The sequence below is a fragment of the Lissotriton vulgaris genome, chromosome 11 (genome assembly GCF_964263255.1).
Source record: "Lissotriton vulgaris chromosome 11, aLisVul1.2, whole genome shotgun sequence".
NCBI classification, from domain to species: Eukaryota; Metazoa; Chordata; class Amphibia; order Caudata; family Salamandridae; genus Lissotriton; species Lissotriton vulgaris.
Window position 1 is genome coordinate 1,011,077,529 of NC_141699.1, and position 13,159 is coordinate 1,011,090,687.

Consider the following 13,159-nt stretch of genomic DNA (forward strand, 5'->3'; position numbering starts at 1 on the left):
CCTGAATGACTTGGAGTAGCCTTCCGAACTGCTTGCGATCTTTATCCCATTCCGTCTGGGCCTCCTCTGCCTCCGTCAGCCGCCTTTCCGCCATATCCAGCCGTTCAGCATGCTTATCGACTCTCTCGGACATGTTGTCCATCCGATATGTCAATGCATCAATTTTAGTACCAATCGCCGCCATGCTGTCTTGCAAGCCTTTTTCCATCGACACCAGCATTTCGTGTATGTCCGCACACAAGGAGCTTTCGGAGGCAGTAGGCCGCGGCGAGGCGTCCGGGGCCGGTCCTTCAGCTCCCTTCGCCTTCCGTTGATCAAACGTCAGTTTGGGCTGGGTTCTGTCGCCCATCCCCATGGCGTTCCTGGTGGTCATCCAGTCGAGGTGCCCAGCCGCCAGCAACACACCACCTGCGGATGGTAGTTGGGCAAACAGGAGACGCTTAGGCAGTGGGCGCCAAGGGGCGAGGTGTTGCGCAGCAAGAAATGCGCCCAAAATGGCGGCCGTCCGCACGGTAGTGCGAGTAGGCCCAGCCGCCAAAGAGGTACACCATCAAGAACACCCCCGTAACCACACCGATCCAAGACCGGGCAGATGGGTCACCCCCTCTCCAGATCGCAGCACACCTACGATCCTGCAGCTTTCTGTAGGTAGCGTGGGGTCCAGGCACAAGCAGATAGGGCGTCCTCCGAGCAGGTCGGCGGCCAGCCAGAAACTTCCTCCAGCTGCCAGGATCACCGCAAACACCAGCACTTCTGCCCCCTCCGAAACTTCACAATCGAGTGCCGGTTCACTACAACGCCGCCCGGAAACAGGGCGTATTAGCGCCGCTCAGGACCAGTTGCTCGGCTGCAGGTTAGGTAGACCCGTCCCACTTCAGTACAGCAAACCGCACGTAGCGTGACGCAGCACGGGCAGCCCCTCAGGATAGTCCGTGGATTACGGCCTGTTCCGTCTCAGCACCGTCCTCCGAGCAGCAAAGCTCCACCACACCGGATTTCGACCGGGTAAAGGACCACCACCGGGGCAGAGCGTAGATAGGGAGTCCGCCTCAACTTTTAGAGCTAGTTAGGTGCCAGAAGGATAAGTTTGACGGAGTTTAACGGGGCTCAGGCGAGGAGCTCAACGCTCACACGTCCTTCATGGACGCCGGCAAGCTCCGCCCCCCAGCCGGATCGCTTCTATCGCCCTTTTTAAAAATAGTAATGATTTCCGCTCCCTTCCATGTGTCTGGAATTTCCCCCCCAGCCGCGATAACATTGCATTGATGATTTAGGTACGGTACCCAGACATCCACTTCATGTTTAAATAAATCTCCTGGGATTTTGTCAAGCCCTGGAGCCTTCCCATGTTTAACTAAATTTATAGCTAGTTCTGTTTCCTGCAGATCAAAGGCTAATTGTATGCCTTCATCATCTGTAGGCGGCAGAGCATGCTCTTCGTGGACAGCACCTTCAAGCTCTGGAGCAGCATTCAGTTTTGTGAAGTGGACAATCCAGGTTGCCTCATCTAGAAAGACCTCTCGTGACCCCTTCTCCTTTTTGTTGCCCTTTGCTACTACTTCCCAAAATACCCTTTGGTCCTTCAATTTAGCCGCCGACAGCATAGATGACCATAATTCATCATCCCAAGATGATTGAGCATTGGCCAACACTTTCTTAAAAGCTTTCCTAGATTCTTTAACTGCCACAGCGTTTTTTAGTTTTGACTGTCTCAATCAAGGTAAGTTTTGCTTTGCGACATTTTTTGTTGAACCAGGGTTTGACTACAGAATGTAGCTTAACAGTTCCTGCACCTTTTTTTAATCTTTTTGTCATGAGTTCTAATAATTCATTATAAAGAGTTTGATGCAATTTAAGAAATAGGCTGGGTTCACTTTGGGAGGGGTTGTATGCTTCAAATATGTTTGAGAGGCAACTATAGATGTTGGCCACAATCTCCTCTTGTTCTAGAATGTAAGCCCATTTAACAGACCGTCTATTATTTCTACATACAATGTTGTCTGGGATTGCTTTATGTGTACCATCTTTAATTTCCAACCCCAGTAATAGGGTGCTAGAGAAGCTTGCTTCGTGAGGGCGATGGTCACTATCTGATCTTGTTTTGACCATCATGTCTATGACATGTGGCCACAGATCCAAGGAGACAATAATGTAATCAATTTTGCTCTGACAATTTTGTCTGTAGAAAGTAGGGACTTTGAGGCTATCAGATGGTAGGCGGCCATTGCACGCCCTCATACCGTGGCTTACCATTACCCTAGTAATTTGGAGAGCTAAAGTTGTACCAGCAACTACGCCACCATTAGATAAGCATGGTATGCCATTTGCATGGTCCTCCTCCTCATACAGTTTATTCATCCCTGTAATGGGCTCAAAATTACAGTTCATGTCCCCGCATATGATCTTGCTTGATCCTGGGTCCAGAGCATCTAATATTGATTCTAGTTTATCAAGCAGGGTGACTCATCGTAAGATGGACAAGGCCTATTGTACACATTAAATAAGTATATCACCCGTTTGTTGTTGGTAACCATTTTCAATCCAAGTATGTCTAGAGAGTCAATACTTAGTTTGCTAAGGGTTATGTTAATGACCACCTTAACCCATATTATCAACCCTCCAGAGGGTCTGCCTCTGACCGATGGAACTGCGTCCAGCTGGAAGGTTTTGTATCCTACCCTGTGGACAGATTTTGTCGCCCATTATTCCTGCAGGGCGCAGATGTCACTGGTATTTATGTAATCATTCCAGTCGGGATCGCTTGTTTTTGAGCCCACTCCTGCCACATTCCAGGAAACAAGCTTAATCCCAGACGGACCAGAGATTGGATTGCCTCCAACGGGTGGTACATATTGTACTATCTACTCCTACATTGTTATGATTACATACACCATTCCCTGTTAAATTTGGTAAGCCCACTCTTACCATCAATCCCTTGACGTGCCCCGAATCTAAGATAGTCGAGTTATTATCCATCTGTAAACGGGGCGATGGCGACCATCGAGCAGGGCTATTATGATGATTTGACAGCCTAGGTGAACTACTGTCAAGGGGAGCCAATGGAACAGAAGGGGAGAGTGTGGGTTGGGAAACCTCCTCGGGTACTCTAAGTCAATCGACTGCCTCTAATTCACTAAACCTATAGTAACATGGTATGAAGGGTTGTACAAACTGTGGACCCATCCAACCTCCATAGTGCTGTGGACCACCATCTGGAAATCTCCTAGCCCTGCGTTGTATTAGGGTCCAGCCATCATCCCTCTCCTCTCCCCAGTTGTTATAGTTCAAGTCCCTATACATCTCACGCCCCCTCCCGCCCCTAACATGATTTCCACCCCTGGTCTAACTCCATCTATTGTCAGGCTGTTCCGCTGGCGTGTAAAAATACGCCAAGGGTCTTGCCACAATCATAGAACCATCGTTTCTGGAAGTTCCCAAGAGAATGTGGTCCACAAATCTACGATCTTCAAAAGTTATGACCACACAATCCCCCTGTACTCTTTTTCTGTTGTAGCCTACCCAGGGGGCTCTCTCAACCATTAGGATGTTACTACTTCTAGTTGGTGGTAGAGGGTGATTAGAATTTAACCAGTAAAGCACCTTGTTTTTAAGTGCCCCATGTGGTTCAGAAATTGAGGGGTCCAATTCTGGGACCCCCGTCGAAATCACCACATAATCACATGCCTCTGGAGGTAAATTAATGTTCCTACGCTTTTCTATATTATCTGGTTGAGTTTTGTCAACATTGTGAGTCGATATATTGAGGCATGCTGTTTTTTTTGCAATTGACTCCGTTACCATGGGAGGCTTTGGACTGGCTTTGCTTGCTTCAAGGCAGATTAAGCTTGGCACACGGGGTTTGGGTGCTACCTTTTTGCTTTCTGCTTCATTTTTTTTGTGTATCTGCAGTGCGGTGTTGGGAGCAGGTGCATGGGTTACCTTTTTTACCTGACTGGTGTAATAGGTTTTTATATCTTTCTGTAGCTTAAGCAATTGGTTTTCCATCCCTCTTAGCCTTTCTTCTAAAGGAAGAAGTAGGGTGTTGAGTAGCGACGTAAGGGATGACATGAAAAGGTCTTCTTTATCCGTTCTTGTACCTATACTATCAGCTATCGAGTTGTCGAATAGTATGTCAGCTATGGAGTCATCAAGGGTTGTATCATCTCGGATGCTTAGTGGTAGGGTTTTAGATCCTGCCCCTTCGGTCTCTGACTCCTGCCCGTGGGTATTCGAGGACACCCCTATAGTACCTACATCATTTCTATCAGTGTTCTCTGTCACTTTCCCTTTTTTAGCAGAGCGATTGTTTTTGTAGGTTTGCTTGCTTTTGTTTTTTGGGATAGCTCCTTCCCTTTTTCCTCTTATTTGATGGTTGCTGCTGTCCTTCTGCATATCTAATAGTGGAGCAGTTGTAGCATTTCCTGAGATTACCAGCACCTGCGGATCATTGAGGCTCAGATCCAGGAAATCAGGTTGTCTGCTAATGGTCTTATGGACCTCAGCAGTTGTCTGTAGGAGGTTAGAATTGTTGGAAATATGTAAAATACTTTCTGCCGTGCGCGCAGCAGCGATATGTCCCATGGAAGATCTCTTTGCTAACGCGAGGTCGTGTGAAACCCTTCTCTCCATAAGGACAATTCCCTGGTCTATCAAAGTGTTGGTGCGTACGATAAAATCCTCAAGTGTTCCCGTCAATTTTGTGCCACCTGCTGCTGCCTTACTCCTGGTTTCACGGGGAACCATTTCTGTATACTAGGTATATCCCCTGAACAAGAGCTATGGGATGGTGGAACTAAAGGAAAGGAGGAATAAGTAGCTATTAACTATGCACCTACCAAGGTATTGATTAAGAATGGGCAGAAGTGCATTCAGTTGGGCTATAAATATGAGCAGATTGCAATTATTGGCAATTCAAAACAAATAACAAACATAGGGATCCTTTCTGTAAAGCTATAAACCTAATAATTAATAGCTCTATACACTTAGCATTGTGTCCAGAAATAAACAAATTATATTTGGCAAGATCAATAGCTTACTCTTTCCGAAGTTTGTTATTTAAATAGAAATGGGCAGAGCCTCTGGCCCAGTCCAGTCTCTTCAGGCCTCGGAGGGCCACAGAGGGCCCGCCCTTTGCCCGGGCTTGGCCCCGGCACGACCCGCGCGCAATCCCGCAACGCGGGGAGGACGTGGGATTTAAAGCGCCTCCGGGCGCTGATGATGGCGTGGGCGGCCCCTGCCGCTAGGCACCCTGGAAGGTGCAGTCCTCCACTCAGCGGCCGTGGTAGCTGTAAGTGCGGCAGCGGGAGGACTTCAAGGCTGGAACCCAGGTTGCAGGCAGTGTCTCCCCGTTCAATAAATATGCCCCAATCTGTCCTGTCAGCAAGGGAAAGACGGGAACACCAGCTCCGCCGGGAGGACGCGGAATTTAAAGCGCCTCCTGGCGCTGATGATGGCGTGGGCGGCCCCTGCCACTAGGCATCCTGGAAGGTGCAGTCCTCCACACAGCGGCCGCGGTAGCTGTAAGTGCGGCAGCGGGAGGACTTCAAGGCTGGAACCCAGGTTGCAGGCAGTGTCTCCTCCGTTCAATAAATATGCCCCAATCTGTCCTGTCAGCAAGGGAAAGACGGGAACAGTTAATATAATCTATCTTACTCACTTTTCTAGTTATGTGAGTTGTATTTTGTACTCTTATTTGTAAACAGAATTTTCTACATAAATCTGTACTTTTAAAGTATACACCCATCTTGCATTTCTTTTGACGATATACTCACTTTGAATGAATATAATAAATGTTGTTAATTTCTTTGCCTGAAGCCACTAATAAGGGTTTTATAACATTATTTCTTAGATCAAATAAGATTTTCTTTATTGAAAAAAATCCCTTGTATGCACTCTTACCTTATCTTGATTTTGATTTACCCAAACCTCCAAGGGTCAATTGGGTTGCCCAACTTTTTGTCAGGATCTACAGAATGGCAGTGATGTAAGGTTTGGGTTAACAGTAAGACCCGTGAAGATGATAACATTTTTCTTTGATGGCCTTTCTCTTTGATCTCAGTCCCCTTAGTGAACCATGAGATTCAGGTTGGATAACCCTAAACCAATATTGGCTTGATTGTGGGCCTACCATAAAAGAGACTATGCTATTACCTGTTATTCTTTATTCTAAAGTTCCCACAGACTTCGCAATAAATAAATGCTATTTGAAACTATTTAATAAATAAATATTACATCAATGTTAGAAAGGCATTTATTTAAATTTGGATGGCCAAAATGGGTGTGCTCTTTTATACTTTGATAGATGTTAATCCCTGAAGGCGAGAGCTAATGGAAGTGGTTTGTAACAAAGCAAGAGGAAAGACTTTAGTTTGTGAGGCCAAAGAGCCAGTCCAAATTGAAATAGACCTGCAGAGTAGGGGCAAAGGGCTTTTGTAATCAGGACACATTTTAGCATGGTTGCTTCACCTTTTGAAATCTTCCTTTCTTCTCCTTTGTGAAGTGCCTTACTACTTGCTTTTGTAACTAGTATTTAAGATAATGCCTTGTGCGAGTGCTGCACAAGTAGGGAGTTGTTGACCCTTTTACAGAAGGTGGCCATTAGCCATTACATGCTTGACTCTCCATCCTCTGCTCAGCGCGGTCACCTTCTAGTATCTTTTGCTCCTCTGTAGAGATTGGCATAGCTTTCACATACATTCTCCTTATGCGTAAGTGACAGAGGTTTCCAGAGAGATGGAAACTAGAAAGTAAATATGGATGCGCTGAGAGGTTGATATGACATAAAATTAGGCAGCTACCTGATACATAAGCTATAGATAGGAAATTAGCCTGTCTCCTTTCTGTTGTGGTCATGGTGCAATACATTCATTTGTCGTCTCCAGAATAAATCGTTAATAAACAGTTTTCAAAGTGTACTCTTATGATGTTATAAATCCATTGAGCTAGCAATCCAAGATGAGGGTCTGCATTGTTTTGTCTATGGATACTGGATCTCTTTCTTTACGGATATTTGGTTTTGAACAGATTTATGTAGATCTACACTCACCCAAGATGTTGGACCTTCTATTAAGCTGGTAATGTTCGCAAGCCACCTCTTTTTATTTTTAAGTTGTCCCTGATTTATTGTATTTCTACCATCTATACTCAAATTAATTTGCATTTTAAACATCACTGCTCATGATGCCTTATCTAGGAAAAAACATCTATTGGCCAATGTCACACATAGACTGCATCTGTAAGTATTCAGGGCTCCCCACAATGGTTGTATGTTTTGTTAATCAGCTAAATGTTGAAGATAATGAAATGGAAAAAAATCAATGCAATACGGAGAATGTTGCGATCATCAAAATCCTAAGTAACACTCCTGGCTCCATTGTTTAAACAAACACAGATTGTAAAAAAATTGTCTCGTATGCAATGTGGGATTCTTGTGTACGAAGTCACTTGTGCACCTGCTTCTACACTAATGCAACTTACGTCCTAGATAGAGTACAATGAGTGGTTGCAGAAGGATATGCTATAATCTGCACCTAGTGGACCTCCCTAGTCCCTGCTGCAGTTCTGAACAGGTGCAGGGCTTCCAAAGGCAAAGTCACAATGCGGAAGGGGACCTGTATTCCTCCTGTCTGCATTGTAAATCCATTAGGTATATCCATGCTGTGGATATACAATCCAATCCAATAAGGCCATTCTGGAATATTTTTTAAATTCTCAAAATGCAGAGCGGGCAACATATGCTAGGTACTTTGAATTATGTACTACTGATCATGGACATTGATCTAGTCTGGACAAAAGCTAGAATTAATATTTTAGAAATATTTGTATCTGCTATCCTAGTGCCTTCATACACATTCAGGAAATGAAGCCTTCGTTAGTATGAAAAACAAAGTTATATTTTTAATCCAACTAAGCATATCAAGTAGTCTAAATATTTCTCTTGGAAAGTGACCCTCTCTGAAGGATCACCTCAAAATTTTTTGCCAGCTCTCTTTTCTTTTTCTGGCCACCTTTTTGGCTTCAGGACTCTGAGCACCTAACTACTGCTAACCAGTGCTAAAGTGCATGTGATCTCTCCTATTCACATGGTGACATTTGCTTATACCCAGTTGGCATATGTAGTTTATCTGTAAGTCCCTAGTAGAGTGCACAACCTGTACCCAGGGCCTGTAAATTAATGCTAATAGTGGGTCTGCAAAACTGATTGTGCCACAGATACAAGTAGCACCTTAAACATGTCTTAAGCCTGCCACTGTAGAGCCTGTATGTGCAGTTTAAACTGCCATGCCGACCCGGCAAGTTAAACCTCTTGCCAAGCCTCAACCATCCTTTTTAATACATATAAGTCACCCTTAAGGTAGGCGCTGGACATCCCAGAGGGCAGGGCGCCATGTATTTTTAAGTTTTACATGTCCTGGCTGTGAAGAACTCTACATTTTTTGTTCCCTACTGCAAGGTCTATCTGTTCCATAGGATAACATTGTGATTACCTGCTTACATCTTTTAAGTGTAATTCCCAATTGTGAAGAAATCAACCTTTCAAGTTTTGTGTCATGGAACTCACAATTTCAAATTAAAACGTATGGTGAAATTGGATTTTAAATGACAGTTTAGCAAATGCTAGTTTTAGAAAGTTAAACAAAAAAGTACCACTGGGTTTGGGCTCCCAACAGTAAGGCCAAGCCACTGACCAATAGATAACTGAACAATTGCCAATACTGTTTTTTCTAATCCTTTTTCAACTACACATTTGAATTGAACGCAATGTGGATGTGAGACTTTCACTTCACTCTGAATTAATCATTTGTTTTATTTTACTACAAATACATTTGTTGGTTAAATTTCACCAACTTTTAACTTTTCAACATCTACAAAACACATACAACAATTTGATAAAACATTGAAGTATACATATTAACAATCATTCAATACACTCAGTCACTCAACAAGTCAGTCATTCATCCACTAGACATCCACAAACTACACTATCACACCAATTATTTACACTTGAATATTAATTACAATTTTATACAACAACCATAGACATTGAATTAGTCTAATTTCCTTGAGTTTGGAGCGATGTTTTTTTCATTTGAAAGTCTTATGGCTCTACAAACACTGGCCCAGTGTTTGTAGAGCCATAAGACTTTCAAATTAAAAAATGGATGAATGGCTGACTTGTTGAGTGACTGCGAGTATTGAATGATTGTTAATATGTATAAGTCAATGTTTTATCAAATTGTTGTATGTGTTTTGTAGATGTTGAAAATGTAAAAATTGGTGAAATGTACCCAACAAATGTATTTGAAGTAAAATAAAACAAATTATTAATTCAGAGTGAAGTTAAAGTCTCACATCCACATTTCGTTCAATTCAAATGTGTAGTTGAAAAAGAAGGATTAGAAAAAACAGTATTGGTAAGTTTCAGAAAGTTGGCATTTACTGACTTTAGCCATTCTGAGCCTAATACCCGTCTCTGAATATACATCTGGGGTGGGTGTGAGCTGGATTTTGTGCATTCCTCTAGACAGCTACACACAAAGGGAGCGTAGGTGTGACTGCTGGGCAATTTGCATCCTGGTGGGCCATCGTGGGCAGGATGGGAGGGAGGGGCTGACAATTAGATACGAATAGGCTGGGTTATGTCCCCATACAAAGGGCTGCATACTCCTCTAGTGAGTTTGGAGCCAGGGCAGGAAGGGAGGACCTCTGAGCACTTCAGAGCTTACTTTGAACTCACCCCCACTTCAAAGGCACAAGTGGGTATATGTACTGGACCTCTGTCCCTATCAACACAGTACCCTTCTGGACCTGAAACCAACTTGCCAGGAAGAAGAACTGCTGTGCTAAGGACTGCCACTCTGCTAAACTGCTGCTCTGGAAGACTGATTGCGTTGCTTGGCTGCCTTGCTGCCTGCTGCTCTCTCTGCCTGGAATTTCATCACTTGAGCCACGTGACCCAGAGATACTCCAAGGGCTAGCTGACTAGCCTCCTGTTCCTAGAAGACTCGGGAATATCAAAGCCTTCCATCCTGCTCCTGAACCTGGTTCATTGGAAGTGGACCCAGGTGCTTGCTTCAACGGAACTGATGCATCCGCTGCTTTGGGAGCAGAATTGAGGCATCACCGCTGTTTTGAGAACAGAACTAGAGCATTGCACTCAGAACCATCCTATCACCATCAGAACCGCCATAAAGGAACCACTGCATCGCTGCCACTGCAGAAGGATAATCAACACATCCCTTTGACTGCATGGAGAAACTTGGTTCATCAGCTTCACAACCATTGCTTCTTGGAACCAGAGCATCACCGTTGTTGAACCGAAAAAAACAACACATCTCTTTCACTGTGGCATCGACACTGAAGCATCGCTTGACTGCCCCCCACATCTCGTTCTTTGCTACCAAGATTCAGGTACCTTTGCTCAGCAGGCCTGCGTGGGTCCTATATCGGGCCTGCATTCCATCGTGGTCTACCTGAACTCTGGACTTTGTCCCCGGTCCAGCGTAACAAATTAACTCTTTAAGTGCCTAGTGCTTCTAAGCATTATTTTTGCATTTAATTTTTATTAATTCATATCTCAACTTCTACCTATTGGATTTTTGATGTTTTGGTCTTGGTTGATTTACAAAATCATAATCTATTTGTCTAAACTGATGTGGAGTTTTTTTGTGGTGTTGTCACTGGATTACTGTTTGGAGTGTGTGCACAAATACTTTACACATTGCCTCTTAAGTTCAGCCTGCCTGCTCTGTGCCAAGCTACCAGAGGGTGAGCACAGGTTAATTAATGGTGGGTATCTGACTTACCCTGACGGAATTGTGGTTCCTGCTTGGTCAGGGTACATATCTCTGCCAACCAGATAACCCAATTTTTAACACGTTTCTTAAAGCTTCCTAAACCGTCTTCCAAATCTTTCCAAAGAGCCTCAAACTCAATTATTTACATCCGTACAGCACCCCTTGGAACCATCTCTCCAATGCTTATAGAGTGATAAATCCAACTTATCAAAGAAAGATAATGAACAGAGGAAAATGAATACATAAATGTGTGTGTTTGTTTATATATTTAGATAGATTGCCAAAAGACCTATTCTCAAGTTGAGAACCTGACAAACTGAGTCGTGATGATCTACACTTGGTCACGTGTATTCCCTTAGCTGTTAACTCAGACTACTTAAACATGCCCTGCATAGTAGGTTTTACGTGTTGGTTAATTTGATATGCTATATTTTCCCACTATTTTGTTGCAACATTGATATCAATTTTTTTTTATTTCATTACAGTCATGTCATTTACTGAAATGAATTAATTAAATACCATTTTAATGTATTTGTTTATAGATACTCAAGTGGATATCGATGGAAGTCTGGGCAAGCAGGTAGCTTGAACTATACAGGCCAGGGTTCACTACAAAATAAAGACAATTCTGTAAAGGTGAGAAACAAAATGCTTTGATGAATATATTGGAATCAATTCACATTCAACACACCTATGTTCCTTTGTTTTTTAAATGTTTCATTTTTGGCATTTTGGTCAAACCTGAAAAACTAAAATACCAAAGAACCATGAAGAGCTACATGTAGTGAAAAATTATGGTTAATATGCTGAATGTGTCAGACACACGACCATGCCTGCTAGTGATCAAGAATCAGAATGTGTCCCATTTCATTAGATTACCAGTGATATATCCCAAAACCATGCTACTATTGTGGAAATTCTCAAATAGCGTAAATGGTATCACACTTATCTATGCTGCCCCCTGTAGGCTGGCATGGTGATACCTTCACACCTTACACACCTTCGTTTTTGCACCCTCATTGAAAATTTCAGGAAAGGGCCCGGGGACATTTCTTCATGCCCAGATACTCACCTTCTTACCTGGTGACTCTGAATACATCACATAGGTTGTCCAGTGGATGCCCAATCCAGACACCCTCTACAGTTAAGGGTCACTAGCCCCTTTTCAGTCTTGAGAAATAATTTTGATTTAGAAGGCTCTGTACACCCCAAAAATCTGGGAAATAGCAGAGGGATCCTTCCCAGGTGATTTTGCTTTTAAGCTGCTAGTCCTTCTCCATGGATGTCATTTAGGAAACGTGATCCCTGGCTTTGCACTTACGACCTCTGCCGCTCCCTTTGCGACCCCTGGCTACAGAGGTGCCAAAGCATTGTACAAGTATATGGATTAAGTTTAGATGGTTTTGACTGAGGAACTCTTGTTTTTTTATTTGTTGTACTAGTTTAGTTCTACTGGGAAGATTTGAAAAAACATACCCTGTTTGCCTCATCCGTATAGTGAAGCTTTCTTCTGTTCCTTAGAAACTTGTGATTCTTCCACCAACACTTGTCGAGACAAAAGTTAAACGCACCTTAAAATGTCGTTCCTGAACATACTTTGAAGGATTCACAATTTCCACAAAGCATGTTGCTTCTGGTTCATTCCACTTGATATAATAAACCTGTACTTTGGACTTTATGTTGGGTTGTGTAATTTTATAGGTAACCATCTAATAGCTTCCATCACTTTATTTGGCCATGCAGTTTGCCCAGTAGTTTGCTCTCAGAAGTTGGCAGTAGGACTAATACCATATCTTGTGGTGAAAGTTGCCCTACCGGAGTTCTTTTGTCATATTGTTTTACTTGAGCTCCATGTGCTTTCTGTAAGTGCCTTGCTGCAATGTCTCTGATGGTGTGATGCCTGTTTTGTAGGACCAACACAATCCTACTCTACCAAAGTATTGGAATCTTAATCTTTTGTCCATTCTTCTAATGCTGTATGCAAAATGGTACGAGACTGCTGACTGAATAACAGCTCAAATGGCTGAACTCTGTGGAAGCTTGAGGTGTGCTTTATAGCAGCGATTCTTAACCTTTTGACCTCTGTGAACCCCCACTGAAACAACACTGGAATCTGGAGACCCCCACTGAGCCATTATTGGAAGCTAGGGAGCCCTGGCCTACGGTATTTATTTATTTGAACTGCAAAACAATATATAAAAATTCAAAAATAAGTATACAACACACAAATGCTCAGGTATTAAAATATTTTGTTTAAATCACAAAAAAATATAGAAAACCTTTTCTCATTTTCAGACATGCTTCTTTATTTCCATTTACTTTATTCATTGTAGTGTATGAATGTTATTATTATTTAATTTTGT

At 43.0% G+C, this 13,159-nt stretch overlaps 1 protein-coding gene across 2 annotated transcripts in view; it reads left to right on the top strand.

Annotated features, from left to right (window-relative positions):
* The window catches only part of ZBBX (zinc finger B-box domain containing), a 551,428-nt gene that overhangs the window by 86,470 nt on the left and 451,799 nt on the right, over window positions 1–13,159 (top strand). For both annotated transcript variants that reach the window (XR_015300974.1, XM_086944333.1), the window contains exon 4: window positions 11,339–11,432. Coding sequence is in view for 1 of the 2 variants with exons in the window: in XM_086944333.1 (XP_086800459.1) it covers window positions 11,339–11,432 (94 nt within the window). In the remaining variant the exon portion in view is untranslated. The remainder of the gene's footprint in view (window positions 1–11,338; window positions 11,433–13,159) is intronic.